Source organism: Octopus bimaculoides, chromosome 11 (genome assembly GCF_046866305.1).
Source record: "Octopus bimaculoides isolate indiv1 chromosome 11, ASM4686630v1, whole genome shotgun sequence".
NCBI classification, from domain to species: domain Eukaryota; kingdom Metazoa; phylum Mollusca; class Cephalopoda; order Octopoda; family Octopodidae; genus Octopus; species Octopus bimaculoides.
In genome coordinates, this window is record NC_142938.1 from 62,310,303 (window position 1) to 62,330,302 (window position 20,000).

At 35.5% G+C, this 20,000-nt stretch overlaps 2 protein-coding genes across 6 annotated transcripts in view; both read right to left on the reverse strand.

Annotated features, from left to right (window-relative positions):
- The window catches only part of LOC106870377 (thyrotropin-releasing hormone receptor), a 101,467-nt gene that overhangs the window by 26,459 nt on the left and 55,008 nt on the right, over nucleotides 1-20,000 (reverse strand). The window contains exon 1 of one of the 3 annotated variants that reach the window (XM_014916416.3): nucleotides 3,728-5,974. The exons of the other annotated variants lie outside the window; for them this stretch is intronic. The gene's annotated coding sequence lies outside the window, so the exon portion shown is untranslated. Of the gene's footprint in view, nucleotides 1-3,727; nucleotides 5,975-20,000 lie in introns of those variants that run through there. 3 annotated transcript variants of the gene reach the window in all.
- Nucleotides 12,212-20,000, reverse strand: part of LOC106870376 (uncharacterized) — a 75,731-nt gene continuing 67,942 nt past the window's right edge. For all 3 annotated transcript variants that reach the window (XM_089360208.1, XM_052971881.2, XM_089360207.1), the window contains one exon: nucleotides 12,212-15,864. In XM_089360208.1, coding sequence (XP_089216334.1) covers nucleotides 14,609-15,826 — 1,218 coding nt within the window. In that variant the 5' untranslated portion in view covers nucleotides 15,827-15,864 and the 3' untranslated portion in view covers nucleotides 12,212-14,608. The remainder of the gene's footprint in view (nucleotides 15,865-20,000) is intronic.

Below are 20,000 nucleotides of genomic sequence, written 5' to 3' on the forward strand. Positions count from 1 at the left end.
GGTTTGGTTTCGTCCAGCCATGCCAGCGTTCACAGTGGGTCTTTTTGTATGCTGAGGTAATGGTAGGTGGTCTACCTCGTTTGTTGCGGGTGGGACAAGCATATGCAAGATTATTCCGTGATAGATGTTCATTGGTACAAGTCAGGGTCAGGAAGAGACCTAGATTATACACATCCACATTTTTAAATATCATATCACTCTCACAAATTATCTCCACGATTAGAAACTAGGGTTGTTATGAATGCGAATAAAAAATTTTGAATTACATTTCCGGCGAGTTAACTTGGGATCCCTTGACGACAATGTAACTTCATATAATTAAGGTATCTTCGTCCTTAAGTAGCTGGCTGAGTATTCTTCGTTTAATAATAATTGCATCAGAGAATCTGCTAGCTACGAAACATATGTAGGCTGGATTTTATCTACTTTTTACAATATTTTCAAATCTTTCGCTATCTTCTCGATCTCAAACTGTCTGCTTTAATCAAGAAAGGCTCAGGAATTTTTGGTTATGCAATTTTAAACTTCTCTTCCTTTTCTCAGCATCACATTACACTTACTTTTCGATTAGTCGCAATGGTGTTATTTCCCTGATCTGAGACTCTACTTTAATCAAGTAGTCTTTTATATGTAGGCGTGGCTGTGTGATAAGAAGCTTGCTTCCCAATCACATGGTTCCGGGTTCAGTCCCACTGCGTGGCACCTTAGGTAAGTGTCTTCTACTATAGCTTCGGGTCGACCAAAGCCTTGTGAGTGGATTTAGTAGACGGAAACTGAATATATATATACAGTGGGGGAAATAAATATTCGTACATGTCAAAATTCTTTATATATTTAATTTCTAATGAACATAAATGGGATATACCAATACTATATTTTCATACACATGCATAAACTAAGAATATGCAAAAGAAACTAATAAATTATAGTAACTAATGAATTTATATACAATTATAAATATTTAGGGGTGAAAAAAGTATTCGTACAGAATAAATTAATGAGTTTCTATGCCACAAAATACTGTTAAAATAAGTTGTTTTTTTTTTTACTACAACTTTCTCGTTTGTTCCAATAATCTTATCAGTGGTCATTTTTAAGTGTCAAGATGCTATCTTCTTCATTCAGCACTGAGGCAACATAAAGTAGTATCGTAATAATGGCAAAAAGTAAAGAACTCGCAAATTCAGTGAAAAACTTAATTATTGATCAGTGGAAAGCAGGTAAAAGTTACAGGAAAATATCAGAGACCCTTTGTATTCCATTTTCTACCATATCTTCATTTATTCAAAGATATAAAAAATCGGGAACTGTTGAAAACAGAATAAGATCCGGTGCACCACGCAAGATTTCCCCTAGATCTTTAAGAAAAATGAAGTGAAGTATCGAAAAAAACGCAATGATCACCACAAAGGAGTTGCAAGAAGCTTTGTTAGCTTCAGGGACTAGTGTTACACTATGAACAATCAGCAATGAACTTCATAGGAATGAACTGAAGTCATGCTCTCCTAGAAAAACTCCACTGTTGACTAAAAGGCATAGAGATGCCCGTTTAAAATTTGTTTATGAACATAAAGATAAATCTGATACATTCTGAGAAAATGTTCTTTGGATAGACGAGTCGAAAATTGAATTGTTTGGACGAAATTTGCGTAGCCATGTTTGGAGGAATGATGGTAACACCTATTCGCCGAAAAACACAATTCCTACTGTAAAGTTTGGAGGTGGCAACATCATTGTGTAGGGGTGTTTCTCTGCAAATGGCACCGGCAATTTACATGTGATAGATGGTAGAATGAATGCAGAGATGTACCAAAATATTTTGAACAATAATTTATGGGACTCTGTAGAAAAGCTCCAGCTTTGTGAAGGGTGGGTTTTACAACAGGATAACGACCCTAAGCATACAGCGAAGTCTACCAAAAATAGATTGTCAATCACAATATAAAATTATTGGAATGGCCAAGCCAGTCACCTGACTTGGACCCCATTGAAAGTTTGTGGCGTTATTTGAAAATTAAAACTCATTAAAGAGCCCTAATGTGCATTCCAGATTTGAAGAAAATTTGTCAAGAAGAATGGGAAAAAATTCCTAAAGAAACATGCGAGTCATTTATTAAGAGCTACAAGAAGAGATTGGTTGAAGTGGAACTGAATAATGGTTATGCTACGAAGTATTAAATCAGAATTATCAGTTATTTATGTTCTGTACGAATACTTTTTCACCCCTAAATATTTATATTTGTATATAAATTCATTAGTTACTATAATTTATTAGTTTCTTTTGCATATTCTTAGTTTATGTATGTGTATGCAAATATAATATTGGTATATCCCATTTATTTTCATTAGAAATTAAATAAATAAAGAATTTTGATATGTACGAATATTTATTTCCCCCCACTGTATATATATATATATATATATATATAATATTAGGGACAAAGTCCAAAATTACAGGTAAAAACTCAATTAAAATCAATTTATAAAAAATTAAAATTAAATTGAGCTTTATAGATAAAATATATATAAAATATATAGTTTTAGGGAAAATAACCAAGTTTCAAGAACTCATCGATGAAAATCCACTATCACATATAGAAGAAATTAATAATTAAAAGCACAATAAATGAGTATAATATAAAGTAAAGTAAATATCATAAGATAAATATAATATAATATGATATAATAAATATGATATAATATAAATACAATAATAATAATAATAATAATAATAATAATAATAATAATAATAATAATAATAATAATAATAATAATATATATATATATATATATATATATATATATATATAGCAATAAGAAAATGGAGTGGAATAGGTGGTATTCATCAACTTGCAGACATTTTATTGTGCCAATTTACCTGTTTATTTGTTAACTAAGAGGACAATAATAACAATATACAAACACATGCGACATATTATGTCGTATCAGTAATTAAAAAAGGACATCTAGTGACTGAAAATGGGACAAAGAGTGGGTTGGATTCACAACCCCTAACTTTCTTGGAGATATATATATATATATATATATATATATATATATGTATATTGGATTGGTGCATACATACATAGATACATACACACACGCGCACGCGCGCACGCACACACACACACACATACACACACATACACACACACATATATTGGGTTGCTACATAATTATTGCCGCATTTTCAACAAATTTTATTCAACAAAAACAATAACAACATGTGACAAAAACATCTTTAAATGATTATTTCGGATCATATTCACTATCTACTTCAATTACTGCTTCCCATTTGCTTGGCAAACGGTCATACGGTCATCTAAAGATGTTTTTGTCAAATATTGTTACTGTTTTTGTTGAATAAAGTTTGATGAAAAAAGCTGAAATAATTATGCACCACCCCAATATATATATATATGTATATATTTATGTGTGTATGTTTGTGTCTGCGTTTGTCCCCCCACCACCATCACTTGACAAATGATGTTGGTGTATTTACGTTCCCGTAACTTAGCGGTTCGGTAGAGGTGGGCGATAGAATAAGTACTAGGCTTACAAAGAATAAGTACCGGAGTCGATTTCTTCGACTAAAAGGTGGTGCTACAACATGGCCACAGTCAAGCAAGTAAAAGAGTAAAAGAGAAAGAGTACTTCTTGCTGTACACTTATTAAAATATTTTGAATAAAATAGGAAATAATAATGAAAAGAAAATACTGTATTTACCCGAGGTGCGTATAAGATACACGGGTTTAGAGATAAGTCCACAACAAAGAATAAGTGAGCTGGAGCCAGAAGATTCGTAACACGGGGACTCTCTATGACCACCATTAGACAAATTGAAGCGAATATGTAGAAACCTTAAATTTTTGCTTGATGAATATAGATAAGGCAATTTATTTCCTGCAAACAAACACTACTTTCCACTAGGATGTCCTCAGAGAGGTTCTGCGAAATACACTTAATTGTTATTATGTTACACAATTTTGTGTTGTCAGACAAAAAAGAAAAAAAGAGGATGCACATATATCCTCAGTTTTCTTAAGAAAATGAAAGTGTTATATGTACGTATGTATGTATGTATGTATGTATGTATGTATGTATGTATGTATCTATCTATCTATCTATCTATCTATCTATCTATCTATCTATCTATCTATCTGTTTGTCTGTCTGCCTATCTATCTACCTATCTGTCTATACATACATGATAATTACTTGATAATTAATCGATATTAATTGATATATGATTAATTACCAGATTTTATAATAATATTTTACCCATTACCCATGTTCTCATACTGAATATATACGACGCAGTAAATATTTTCTGCAGATATATTCCTGGAATTAGCGCGCCAAAACGAAGACTTTTGAATTTTACCATTAAGCTGTAATTAGCAGAACCATATACACGCGCACCCATGGCGGTGGGCAACTCTGTATACGATTCTGATGATTGCGGTTACATTACAAATCAGGCTGAAGAGGAATGGACAATCGGAAAGATTGTTAAATCCGAAACCGGTACCTGTTTAAGAATGCTTTTTTATGTGATTTTAAATGTCTTGCCAGCTCACGTTTTGGTATGCTGCTATATTTCATGTTGAGAACAATTTAGGTCTTAATAGACACAAGATGTGATCTATTTCTAGCACATTAATTGTCCACGTTAGTGGTCAACGTTATTTTTTTAGAAATGTACATACATGTATACATACAGACATACATACATACACATGTACATACATACAAGTAAAAATATCATGCTGTTGATGTTGAAGTTCCAATGTAGGAGCCTTGGATATAGGTTAGAAACCGGCCCTTTCTTTATTGGCAAGAAATCTTGAAATAAAACTGCATAAAGACATACATACATACATCTTTCATCTTTTACCGATTTCGGTCATTAGACGGCGGCCATGCTGGGGCACCACCATCACGAATCTTTAGTCGATGACCCAATACTTGGCGTTTTAAAATCCTGGTACTTATTCTATCGTTTCCTTTTGCCGAATTGCTAAATTGCGGGAACTACAACTAGCCATTGTCCACTGTGGTCGTAGTTTAACCTCAAGCTATTTTTAGAAAGGATTCCAAAAGACACTTGCTGACAAACACAAACACACAAAATCATGTTGCTATCTCAGTCTGTAAGTAACTTTCCATCCATTAGGATGTGAACGAATATTCGTTAATTTTTGCCCTGAAGAGATTTTTACCTTTTAAATGCATAATGCAGTTTTAATTGCAGAATATGAACGAAAGTAAGAGATTGAAATGTACGTAGGCGATATGAAATTGACTATTATACCAATAAATTGATTTTTTTCTGTGTTCAAAGTTTCCATTTTCTTTATATTATATTTTTTTAATTCCGTTCTCTTATACTGAATGGATGAAAACATCTATAACGACAATTAGAACTTCATAAATGTCAAAACTAATAATAACACAAATTAATGAAATCAAAAATGTTAATGGAGCTAAACCGGTGTACTCTTGGATAAAATTCATCCCTGTGAAAGAGCCACCTCTTTCCATTCAAAACTTCATATATATACGGATACAGACTGTGTGTCGTTAGCCAGCTGGAAAAGATGTTTTCCTGGGGCTAAAGCAAAAGTAACATTGTCCTTTGCAGGATTGCCACGTTATGTTGGCATATAAACATTATTATCCGGTGCTGTTACTGTATCTCTCTCGCTCAGAGATTTAAAACATGTTGCTTTTCTCGATACGAAATCAGCGTCAGTGTGTTGCTGAAAGAATATATAGTATTTGTGGGTGAAGATAGCTTTCGTCACTAGCTGGTGGTTGTCTCACACTGAGGTCAGATAACATCCAAAAAGCTAGGTCTGTGAATATCACCTAAGGCTAGAAATGGGAGTGATAACCTCCCTTGCAAATGCTATATACGGACACAGACTGTGTGTCGTTAGCCAGCCGGAAAAGATGTTTTCCTGGGGCTAAAACAACAGTAACATCATCCTTTACAGGACTGCCACGTTATGTTGGCATATAAGCATTACTATATATATGTATATACATATTTAAGTATGAGTGTGTGTACATATACGTGTATGCATACACACATACATTCACACACAGACACATATATATTTATGTATCTTTCACGCCAACACAGTGTGCGATACACTAATAGTGCATGTGATCAACCTCAATGTGATCATAGGCATTATTTACCGTCCTCCTGATGCTATTAATCATGGAAATCACTTTAGGGACGCTTTATCACTCATAAATCAAACCCTAAGTGCTGCCAGTCCACAGGCTAATATCCTTTTAACAAGGGACTTCACTTTTCCTAATTTCAACTGGCCTGAGGGCTGCATCCAATCTGGGAACTACAAAACTAAACAGGAGAGATATAATGAAAGCCTTTCTCATGCAACAAATCATTGCCTATCCAACTAGGGAAAATAACATACTCGACCTAACCTTTATCATTAATACAGACATTATTCACAATGTTCAGGTCATTCCAACAGCTATTTTTGACCACGACATGATGCAAATATCTGTATATGGTTCAAAGATAACAATACGCACAAGTAATATCAAATATGACTCACCCCTCATGAAATTGAATTTTAGGAAGGCCAACTGGGAAGAAATCAAAAAGTGAGATCTTCAAACCAAACTGGTCTCAGCATATTGCCAGCCTCAATGATAATGAGGGAATGAAGTTTCTCTACAACCAGGTAACTATGAGCTGTCAGAAGCATGCTCCATTTTCCGCAAAAATTTGATTCAAAGGGATAGACGGATACTGATACGTAACAGAACCAAAGTGACAAAACAATTGAAGAACTTAACTCTCTCTACAGACGAGATTGCGAAAAAAGTAAGAAAATAAGGAACATTGAACTAGACCTCAAGATGTCTTATGAAAAAGCTTCGCTAAAGGAACACCTAATAGTGGAAAATAGAAAAGCTAATTCTAAGTTCTTTTTCCACTTTGCTAAACAAAAATCATCAACATATAACCAAACTGGCCCACTAATGGGCCAAAATGGATCAGATACTAAAGATTCATCACAGATATGGGCAGTCTTGAGTCAACAATACAACAGCACTTTCTTTCAACCTATGATTGACAAAATAGTTCATAATCTAAAGGAATTCTTTGATCTCCAGAATTCAACTGCACAGATACGTCTAGAGATTTAGATATTATGGAAGAAGACATAGTTACAGCTATTAATGATCTATCAAGTTCAGTAAAAAGTAAGCAACATTTTGAAACATGAAATTCATCAGAATATATTTCAGCAATGCAGAAATTTTATTCATCATAGTAAATACCATTACAATCAACACATTTTGGCTAACGAGTTACAAGTTTGTTTATTCTGGTTACATAAAGATCTGGGGTTCTGGAGCTGATGAACTCTTTGAACGCACTTTCAGCATCGGTTTGATTTTTGAACTCCATCTCTCACAGGAAATCATCAAAGTGCTTGAAAAAGTGATAGTCGGTAGGAGAAAGGTCTGGGGAATAAGCTGGGTGGGGAAGAACTTCATAGCCAGTTTCCCTCAACTTTTGGAGCGTCATTAGTGAAACGTATGGTCGAGCATTGTCATGAAAAAGGATTGGCCCTCTTCTTTTAACCTGTCTGGGACAAAGGAGTAGCAGTTTTTCGTTCATTTTTGGCAATATCTGCAGTAATGGCTTTTCTGGGTTTTAAGTTATAGTGGATGAGTTCATCAGTACACCACCAATCAGTCACACAACCTTATTTTTGAAGAGCTCGGGTTTAGAGAAAGTCTTCGGTGCTTCATTTTGGTCCAAGAACTGCAAAGAACGTTTTTTTATTATTGTACAGAATCCACTTTTTATCGCAAGTTACAATACGGTCGAGAAATGGATCGGCTTGGTTACGGAGAAGAAGGAGCAAATTTCATATCTGCGCATTTTCTGATTTCCAGTCAAATCGTATGGTATCCATTTGTCGAGCTTTTTTGATTTTTCGATCGCACGCAAATAGATGCAGGCAGTTATTTGGCTAACTTGAAGTTCTTTTGCCAGTTCTCTTTCTCAATGAGGGATCCTTCTCAGTGACGCTGTCGATGACAGATGGGTATCCACTACGCTCATGATCTTCAAGGCTCAGGTCTCCACTTACAAAAACAGCCTCGCAAAGTCATTAGAGTTGCTATTTCAAAAGTCGCTTGAAACCGGCATATTCCCAGAACTATTGAAAGAAGCAAACATAAAGGAGGTAGCAAGGCTTAAGCTAAAAATTACAGACCTGTTTCTCTCAAATCTCACACATCTAAAATTGTAGAACGCATTGTCCGAAAAACAATAGCTGCATATCTTGAGGAAAACAACCTCTTAAATAATACACAGCATGGTTCCAGACTGGACGAAGTTACCTGACACAAATATTATAACATCATAACACTATCCTCAATAATCTCCTGAACAGAAAGGACACTGGCTGCATATACCTTGATTCTGTTAAAGCGTTTGACAAGATTGATTATGGAATCATCAGTCATAGGATAAGGGATCTTGGTATCATAGGAAAAGTGGGAGAATGGCTCTTTGGCTTCCTACAGGATGGGAATCAATCTGTTACAGCAAGCGGTTATCTCTCAGCAAAGTCACCCGTAATAAGTGGAATACCTCAAGGTAGGGTTCTAAGACCGTTATAATTTACCATAACCCTGTTATAAACTCACAGGTGCAATCGGCCAACCTAATGAGTTAGGCCGACGACACAAAAATATCAATGGTTATCCAAACTCCAGAAGATTCCATCACACCCCAGAATGACCTAAACATCATTTATCAATGGGCGAATAAAAAAAATATGAAATTTAATGCATCAAAATTTCAGACCCTTCATTATGGAAGGAATAGACATAAATCCCAATATTTGGCACTAGATAATACAATAATTCAGAGCACTGACTACATACGGGATTTAGAAATAATCATGTCAAATGGAGCATCTTTCATCGGTCACATAACCAAACTGACCTCTAAATGCAGACACCTCATGGGATGGATCCTACGAAGCCTCACAACAAGAGAACCGGTAGTTATGCTAACTTTATGGAAAACCTTAGTCCTGAGCAGATTAGATAACTATTTGCAGCTTTGATCTCCAAATTTACCCGGTCTCATAGAAGAAATTGAAGGGTTACAAAGAACAGTAAAATAACTTTGGTTAATTGCCTTAATTACTGGGAACGCCTGAAAACTCTGGGTCTCTACTCTCTTGAACGCCGAAGAAAGAGATATACTATTATATACATATGGAAGATCCTGGGAGTGCATGTTCCAAACATTGGCATTAAAGTGAATTTTAATGCACGAACTGATAGGTACTGTCAGCTTCTAAATATACCATCTTCAACCTCACGAGTAAAAATGCACTTCTGTACCAGTCTAATAAACAGAGGTCTTCAAATATTAACTGCTTACCTAAAGAGATTAGAAATATAAAAGGGATCTTTACTGAAACTTTCAAAAAAGCATTGAATGAACTCCTAACGATGATACCGGACCGACAAACCATTCGACGACAAACCATTCAACGACAAACCATACACTCAGGGGAGATCAGCAACTACAAACTTGATCATCGACCAACTTTCAATCATAAAGCAACCACACAACTAAAGAATAAAAAAAAATTAAGTTGGTGCTCCAGCATGGCCGTAGTCCAACAACTGAAATCACTAAAAGAATAAAAGAATATACATGTATATATACATTTATATATAGATATATAGATATACAGAGAAAGAGAAGAGTGGTACTCAGTTCCACACGAAAAGTTCCAGTTATTAAATATAGTTAACTAGAAGCAAATGGCTGAGTGCTACTTTCATTTGTTCATTCGTATGTGCCTATATATATAAGCAAATTCCTTTGATTGAGAGGTGACACCGTCCTTCTTGCGCATGCGTGACAATTTACGCACTGGTAGGTTGTGTCAGTTTATTGTTATTACGCCTAGAATACTGATGTGTAGCGTACGCTCGTCGGATTTTTGTCTTCAGGTGTTACTCAGGTACTCAACTATGAGTACACAGCATTTAATAGCGGAAACAGCTATAAGCTAACGAAGTTCATAACATAATCATTTATTACTTTGTCGTTTCCTTTTTATTGTTACCGCTCTGTACTCGACTAAGGCTTAGTTCTGAAGCATACGTATATTGAGTTCTATACAAAGTTACTAGGATCGCAATGTTTAAGCGATACACACACACACACACTCACACACACACACACACACACACACACACATACACACAAACACGAGCGAGTGCTGAAGAATTCCTAACTTTGGGTCAAAGAAAATACATGAGGATCAGTGAATTATGACTTTCTTCAGCATCTTCTCTCAGATTCATAGACTTATTGCACCGATCCTTCAGTTTTTCTAAGTCTTGTAAAAGAACTCGTAATGTTCAACCAGGCGTTTCGCGATACCCTTAAAGCCAGGAACTTCTCAGTACCTCATATATCGATAGACGAAAGTTTCACTGTGACCAAGCTGTTTTAGACTCTTTGGGACTATCCCTCGGTGGTGGTGTAATTATTGTTGTTGCTTTTGTCCTATCGGCTACCTTTTGTAGCCATGGTAACTTTGTTGTTTTCCTCGTTGTTATTGTTGTTACTTCACGGGTTGTTGCTAGTGTTGTATTTGTCTCTGGTTAGGCTACGTTCTGTAGCCACGGAAAAAAGGGGTAGGGATTGGTAGATTGTAGTCATTGTTGCTGTTACTTCCTGTATTGTTGATTTTGTTGCTGTTGTACTTGTTTTTGTCATTGTCTGAACTACCTTCTGTACTTCTGTAGCTTGCTGCTGCCACTCTGTGTGCAGCAGCAGCAGCAGCAGTAGTAGTAGTAGTAGTAGTAGTAGTAGTAGTAGTAGTAGTAGTAGTAGTAGTGACAGTAGCAGCTGCAGCAGTGGTAGTATGGATGGTTAGTTAGCAAAAGTCAGGTTAACATATGCGACTTTTACTCACTCCTCAGAGTTTAAACTAGCCATTTCACATTTTGGGAAGTTGGAGCGCAACAAAAGAAAACGTTTTGGAAGTATATCGAAAACATACGTGACCCCAGCAGTGCTTGCTTGGTCATTTACGGAAGCTAATGAAGGTACTGCGTATCACTATCATTATTATTACTATCATTAAGGCGGCGAGCTTGGCAGAATCGTTAGTACGCCGGGCGAAATACTTAGCAGTATTTCGTCTGCTGTTACATTCTGAGCTCAAATTCCGCCGAGGTCAACTTTGCCTTTCATCCTTTCGAGGTCGGTAAATTAAGTACCAGTTACGCTCTGGGGTCGATGTAATCGACTTAATTCCTTTGACTGTCCTTGTTTGTCCCCTCTGTGTTTAGCCCCTTGTAGGCAATAAAGAAATAAGAAACGTTAGCACGCTGGATGAAATGCTTAGTGGTATTTCGCCTGTCGCGACGTTTTGAGTTCAAATTCTGCTGAGGTCGACTTTACCTTTCATCCTTTAAGGGTCGATAAATTAAGTACCAGTAACACACTGGGGTTGACGTAATCGACTCATCCACTCCCCCAAAATTGCTGCCCTTCAGCCAAAATTTGAAACCATTATTATCACTATCATTGCTTTGCTACCACTGTCGTTATCGTTATAACTATTAAAGAAAGCTTCATGTTACATACATGATAGTATGCATGTGTAATTTCGAACATATACTTCAAGTGATAATCGAAAATAATGTTTGGTGCCTTTAACATCATTTCTGTCAGGTTCCTGGTAAATTTAAGCTCGGTTTTCGAGATGTTAACCGATTGATTTTTCATATTTTGGGGAGCTACAATTGTAGGCGTCCACCTTTCTATTCAGCTTCATCTTGTTTCTTGTATTTAAAATGTGGTAGAAGCTGCCACATTTAGGAAATATTAGTTCTGTGACAAACATCGGTAAGCAGGATTGGTGAAGTTGAGAAACAAAGATCTTTCGATATTTCTTTCCGTTTCTTTGTATTCTCAAGGGCTGAAATAAATGCTGAGGCGCGAGCCAACGAAAAAAAAAACGAAAAAAAAACAAATAATAATTTGAGTGAGCCTACCACGGCTGACGTTGAACCTCGTAAAGGTGCTACCTGAAAAACACAAGCAACTGATAATAGTCTTTCTGACAAAACCACCTCTTACTCATGCATTTGTAGAATTTCCACCTAATGTTTTTAAGCCTTTATTTATGCTCGCTGTGGCCATTCTTCATTTAAAAGTAGTTATACAATCATGTATATTCATTTATGACATTTCATAAAAAGAATACTGCCTTACTGACCAAAGTGATATAGAATTTCAAAAAGAAAAAAAAAGACAGCAAATTATTTTTGTTCATGATTAGAACGGCTTTTCTATACAATGGTGGTAGAAGTGAATACAGTCTACAGTAAATGCATCAAATGAATTATTAACTAATTGTTCAAGCAAATATAATAGGTCTTTCGGTAAAATACCAGAGCAACTTTTAATCTTTTGTTTAGGTGTGGGTACGTATGTTCATTTTCCGTCATAGACTATTCACTTTTACTTTGTCTACATTTTCCTTGACCTAGCAATTAGTAAGTAAAACTCCTTCTTGGACTTCAATCAACTCATTCATTTTAATTTTTATTGGAAATTCTTTGAATACTACTCTTGTACATTTAGTACTCATTAGTACTACTTCAGTCATTACACAACCCAACAGGTCTTTTGTTGTAAGGACGTTTTTGGTTGATTTGAAAGGGTTTTTTTTATATGCTGAATCCAAAAATAGAATTCATTTCTTTAACCATCACGTTAGATTACAAAACCCCCAATCATCAGCAGGTGGTTTGCGTGGACTTTAAGATGGTCTATTTTCTTCTGGGGAAACAAGATGAAAACACAAAATATCAATGCTTTTGTATATGTGGGACAGCAGATCCAGAGACTAAAGAATGGCCGCGGCGTGCATTAGTTCTAGGGCCATTTAACGTGATTCAATAGCTTTTAGTTCATCCGAGAAAAACATCCTACTTCCATTCCATATCAAACTTGTCGTTAGGAAGTAATTATTCAACGTTCTGTGTACATATGCACCATGCTTAAACTATATCTGCAGCATATTTCCCGGTCTGAGCAATGAAAAGATAAAAGCTGGATTATTTGCTGGGCCTCAAATCAGAACATTGATGAAAGATGGGAATTTTATAAATTCAATAAATTATATTTATTAAAGCAGCAGCATGGAATTCATTCGTAATAGTTGTAAATGACTTCCTTGGCAACAAGAAAGCAGTCAGCTATGCTGGAATAGTCAACAGCATATTGGAGAACTTTCAAAAGTGTGAGCAAATATGAGCACAAAGCTGCAGTGTCGCCACAATCACCTTGATAAGTTCCTTGAAAACCTTGGTGATGCAAGTGACAGGCAGGGAGAACATTTCCATCAATGGAACAAAGGTATCAAAGCAGATGGGACTAGCATATAATGGCGTACTATTGCTTGATCGTGATCTTCCTGAGGTTCAGCACTCAAAAAAATCATCCAAATGCAAATTCATGGGAAATTAGGTATAAACAATGATGTAAGCGATCTGTAAAACTTTTAAGATTTTTACTAGATTTTCAGTAGAATTTTAAGAAGACATTCTGGTTTTTAGAAAAAATCACTTTCTATGTATGTTTATATACTATACCTTGTTCCTCAGAAGCTGTTTTATTGAAAACAATGAAATTCTATGTATCCAGTATCTTAAAATCGTGACGTAATGGTAATAAATGGATATCATTTTCGAGGTCTCTGTATAAAACACCTCTCGTTCATGTTCAACTTTTTTGACATAGACAAAAGATTTTTTTGTTGGACTATTTTATCGCTATTGATCTAAACTTTTAAATCTTAAACTAATTTTCAATTTGATTTAAATCACTTTAATCATTTAATTTCCCATATATTCCTGTTTCATGATTTTATCATTTTAACAAGTTTTCACGTCACTAGGGCTTTATATTTTATATGTGCTTTATAATTTTTACCCTACCTGTTTCCTATAATCTTCACCTTGTCGGATTTTACAATAAGTGCAATGTTTATTATTTTATTTTAAATATCTTTATAAAAGTTTATTAAATTTCAAATTAAGATTTTAATTTTGTTACTACAGAGTGTACGATTCTTCAAATTTTAATAAAAAATTTCCCAATCTTTACCCTGTAATAAGTCACATTTTTTATTACTTCTTCTGAGTACTAGAATTTATAATTTCAGTTTCTACTTATATTTCCTTATTATTCGCACTCATATTGTGACTGAAGTCGGATGAAAGATCATCCGGTGGATTGTACCTGCAATTCAAATCAGCCAGTTTCGTTATACACTACATCAAGCTGATTCTCCTTGATGAATACACCCAAATAATCCGTGGAATACTCAACCACATACAATAAAACAATGAACTGACTATTCATTTGATTTGAAGAACTGGAATACACATTGTCAAATCTGTATTAAATTTTTTCTCTGCTATTATTGTCTGTTGCAGAGATGTTGCTTTCATTCTCTTCATATTTCAGTTTGATTAACTCGTGCTTTTGTTTCTATATTTTGTGCTTAATTCCAAACAAATATTTAACCTCGTCTATAAAATTCTGATGTCTGAAACTATAAATTATTGGATTTAAACTTGAGTTAATGTATAAAGTATGTCGTGCGAGCCAATAGAATATACCTGCCGTTACCGACATTGTGTCTTCAGACTTCAATATTGCATTCACTATCATGGCGATAACGCTGGGTATATAAGTCACTATAAGGATTATAGTTACCATCAACATTGTTACAGTGTTTCGCTGTAACCTTTTGGTTTGTTCTCTTGCTCGTCTTACTCTGTATGTCTCCTGCAATTTACTTGCGAGAAGTACAGTGTTTTTTGTACCCAAGTTTGATTTGTCTTCCGGTGACACTCCAGATGGTGAGCCTATTCTGGACAATTCTTCATTAGAATTCAAAGCTAATTGGTTAATATCATTGATTTTTGGTATATTACTCCATCGTCGTTGAGCTTCATCAGGATACAAGGCACTTCTAATGCTTTTCCTATTTTGTTGTAATTCAATACTGTTTTCTTCCTTGACTTTCATTTTTCGAAGAATTATGGTGTAAACTACACAGAGAAAAATGAGCGTAAACATTGTTAAGAGAAAATAGAAAGCGAAGAATCCAAGTTGATAATAGTTAAGCTTCTTGTAGATTTTTGCTGAGCAAGAATAGCTATAGATACCAGGATAATTAGTCGGTTTCCGGATACTTCCGTAGTAAAGAATAGCAATACTTCCCTGTATTGCGGAGAAAACAAATATAAATACTGTAATAATTTTAGCAGCTTTCATTGTTATCTGAGGTTTCAGCAGATGGCATACTTTTCTGTATCTATCCGTTGCAATGGCCATTAGAAAACCACAGTTACAAAGTCCTACAAATACAGATAAACACATATGATTTTTGCACATTGAATCCCAGGTCGTCATCATGGGGTAAACATTTTGAACAATGCGACTTGGTGATACAACAGCACAAAGTATCAAATCAGCACAAGCCAGCATGACGACAAACAAATAAGTTGGTGATAATTTCAAGCGAAATCCGTAAATGTAAATAGTTAAAATGTTTCCAACGAAACCTATAGTCATTGTTAATATAACTAGAATGGTAGATGGGATTCTTATCAAAACTTGTTGTCTGTTGAGTTCTTCGATGGTGACACTATATTCGGTACCGTTTGTTGTTCCATTCTGCATTGAATCAGTAAATAACATCTTTTTTCTGATTTTGGGGCGTGTTTTCTCTGTTCAATCTGAAGAAGAAAAAAAGAACAGAAAAACACAGAAAAATGTTAAATCTATTTCGACTACCACAACCATTCCTAACCTTAGAATTTATAAGCCGCTTTTTTCTTTGAAACATCCCTGCATACTTATATATTCCTATCTCTATCTTTCCTTTATATTTATACGGTCCATCCGACCTGTGAGTCTTTTGTTTTTGCTACCTTGATCCTCGTTTTTAAATACTATTTCCGTTCTCCTTACTCTACTATCCAGGACATCACCCAGCTACCCCTTATCTACTACAAGTAGTTTTTGATGGTTCAATCAAACATCTCGTTGGCTCAGTAAGATAATACGGCTGATGGGTTTCGAAAGGGAGTGCTGAAATACCACACTGTGTTCATAGATATGACTGGTAGACCAAGCAAATTCTCTACATTCCAGTCACAGGAAACCAGATTCAATACCAATCACTAGAACTTTCCTCTTGCTTAAGTAAACAGCAGCAAACCGAGCAGGCTGTAACCTGCCAATTCCTTTTCTATGGCGAACACAAAGCAAGAACAATAACAACAGCAACAACTCTAAAAATAATCACAGACGGTAATTACTTCAAGGACAAGAACCGCAGCAACAACCACAGAAAAAGAACAGTGGCAACAGATTAATCTTAGTTACAGAAGATAGTCAGAAAAACAAAAATAATAACAACGACAGCAACAACTCCACAAGTAACAATACACATTACAACAACAGAGCAATCACTACCATCAGCAACAACAATACAAGTAAATTATAAGTGAAATGGACAATACAAATATTTTTTATATAAACGAAATTATTGTATATAGTGCTCATGTGCACTACAACTAAAAACAAAAAGCCATCAGGTGTACTGTTGGCGTATTTCAGGGAAAATAGAAATTTTGAAGAATGTAGTGCCTCGATAGATAACGACTGAGGCTGGTAGTTTATTCCATGCTTCAATAATTCTGAGCGTAAAAACATGTTTCCGAAAGTCATGGGTGCTCTGTTGTTTTTTTCTTTATTTTGTAAGCATGTCCGCGAGTGTTTATCATATGGAACTCAAAAAAGTGCCCCAAAATAGGATTCTCTGATTTCAATACACTTGTAATATTCAAGTCATTTAGTGAAAACCCCATGGAAATCCACCAAATTGCAACAATACAAATAAATACAAGCAGTAACAACACAAACAAATACAATCAAATAATGACAACTTCGCCCTCATAGGAAGTAGATAGAAATCACGCAATCTGCAAAGTCGTACTGAAGGTAGCCCATATAAGAGAAGGAAAACACAAAACTTAAACCAAGCGAAACAAATAAAATACCAGATTGAGGTCTGGGGGTGTTACAGATTTCTCGAGATGAGTCATGGTAGACAGTCCATCTACCGATGGTGTCACAATAAAATACTAGTTGGTGGTAACCTAAAAACACAGCAGCAATTATGCGTGAAATGCACAATACAAATATAGCAGATAACGACTCTGATCACCTTCAAAATAAGTTCGTCTGACTTCGATGCCCCTGTGGCCCTTCAGTCAATTTGTGAAGGTTCCATGAAAACCTGCCAAGGTGAAAGTGTCGAGGACTCTTGTCACAGTCTCCTTCATTTCTAAAATGACTGCCTCCGTGATACGCCTTCAGCTTGGTGGACAATCAAAAATCACAGGGACGAAGGCCAGGAATATAAGGAGAACGTGGAACAGTTTTCATGCCCGTCTCTGTCAAGTAATTGGTTACAAGTATGCTCATCACTGAACACTCTGAGAACAAACTTTGCACACGCATGCTCAGATCTTCACGAATAATTCTGTGTACAGTTGTCACACCAACTCCAAATTGTATGCTTATTGTTTTTATAGACACATGACGATCCTCATTCAGAAAATTGCAAATTTTCTCAACCGGCTCCGATGTTTTGACCTCACTCTCCATCCCACACTTCTCATCCTCTCTCACTTCCTCTCTACTGCCTTTGAGCCTCTTTCATCAAGGAAAAAGTAAACCATAAGCAGCCAGGAGAATTTCAGATAAGTTTCTGTAGCATTTTCCCCCAGTTTAAAAAAAAAAAAAACCTTATTGCATAGCGAGTTTCCAAATAGTTTTCACGTTCCCATTGCATTCCGCAAAGCTAGTCAGCTGCGTCAAGCAGTGTTCAGTAGGATGTGTTCAAAATACTGTTACAGCTATCTTCAACCTGGAATAACTAAAGGTGGCAGGTTAGGTTATTAGATGTATAAGAACTCTTTCTTTTATAGGCACAAGGCCAGAAATTTTACGAGAGGAGTTAGTCGATTACATCGAATCCAGTGCTCAATTGGTATTTATTTTATTAACCCCGAATCGATGAAAGGCAAAAATCGACCACGGCAGAATTTGATCTCGGACCAAATGTTGCTAAGCATTTCACACGGAGCGCTAACGACTCTGCCAGCTCGCCGCCTTATCATTAATGAATGTATTATAATGACATACTCCGTGACACCTTGGGCAAGTGTCTTCTGCTGTAGCCTCAGGTCGACCAAGCCCGTTATATGTGTATATATATATATATATATATATATATATATATATATATATATATATATATATATATATATATATATATATATATATATATATATATATATATATATATATATATATATATGCATAAATAATACAGAATGGGACAAGGACGCAAAACATCCAGACAGTTATGTGATACAAGAAAGGGACAAAACATCCGGATAGACGATACAAGGAAACAAGGACAGGTCATTCGGAGTTTTCTTTCTTCAGTCGAGATCCAGATTATCCTTGCAATTTCGGCTGGTTTCACGATTAAATTCACAATCATCACAAATGTATTATGGCACAGTATGTTAGTTGTGCATTTTTATTTCTAATTAATTAAACGTAACTTAATGTTTTAAATACTAAAATTTACCCCCACAGAAATGAAAAAAAGAATTAAGTTGCAGGATGTCATGTGCAGTTACCAGTAAATGTCCATAATATGGTGTAGATTTGTTAATCTAGAGCAGGGATTCCCTAAATGTGTTCTACAAAACCCCAGGGTTCCCTAAATGTTATCAGTGGTTCCACGTTTTAAAAAATAATGTTGAAGGATTCCGCGGCAAAAAAAAAGTTTGGGAACTACTGATCTAGCGATTAACTAAAGGTTTTTAGACTTACCGAAATCATGCCTCTGCATGAATTCATACAGTGGTGTTTGCTGTTGCTTGCCAATAGTGCTGTCTGTGAAGCACGTCTCTCACCATGGAAATAGATGAGCATATGACGCATGTGATTTGGCTGTAAATCTGATTTTTTTTTTCAGTACGAAATAAGATATAAATGTATGCATGTATGTATCTGCACGCGCGCGCGCGCGTGTGTGTGTGTGAGTGTGTGTGTTTGAAGTATAGACTAAACGAATTTTTAATATCGGTCATCTACTAATATATGCAATTATCTGTTTTGAGGGAAGTTGACAATGGTTAGGATGTGCGAAATAGGATCAAGTGATAATGACTCTTGTAATTATGTTATTACTGAATATAATGAGAGTGACGTAGAACGATTATAGGAACTCCATATGCTATTCTATGAAATATGGATTATGAAGGGTTTTTTCTTGTAATTAAAAAAACAGCGAAATGACAAAGATCTTAGTAGTATTCCTTCCAGATCCTAGTATTCTGATTTTAGATCCTACTGGAATGAATTTTGTCTCTCAACCCTTCGAGATCGATAAAATAAAGGACTGGAATCGATGCCATCTACTTGTTCGTTCACCTCAACGCTGTCGGGCTTGAACCCAGCAATGAGCCAGCGTCCCATTCAAAGAAAATGTGATGATCTCGGTTATTTTCCCTCCTCAGGCTCAAGGGGGAGAAATTATAAAAATAAAATGCTGTGGTGTTCGTGCCTTTTCTAATAATATTAGTAAGAGAAATGAAATAGCTTCCACCGAAAAGCTTACGACCATGTGGTGGTGCTAATTCAGGCCATGATTAAGTTCACCATTAAAGGACAGAAGTGGTCACTCTAGTAGGCTTCTACATAGATTCCTTCGTCTGAACGTTATTCACGTTGCTTAGGTGTGCCTGAAACTATAGTAGAATACTCTTTCCTAAATATATACATA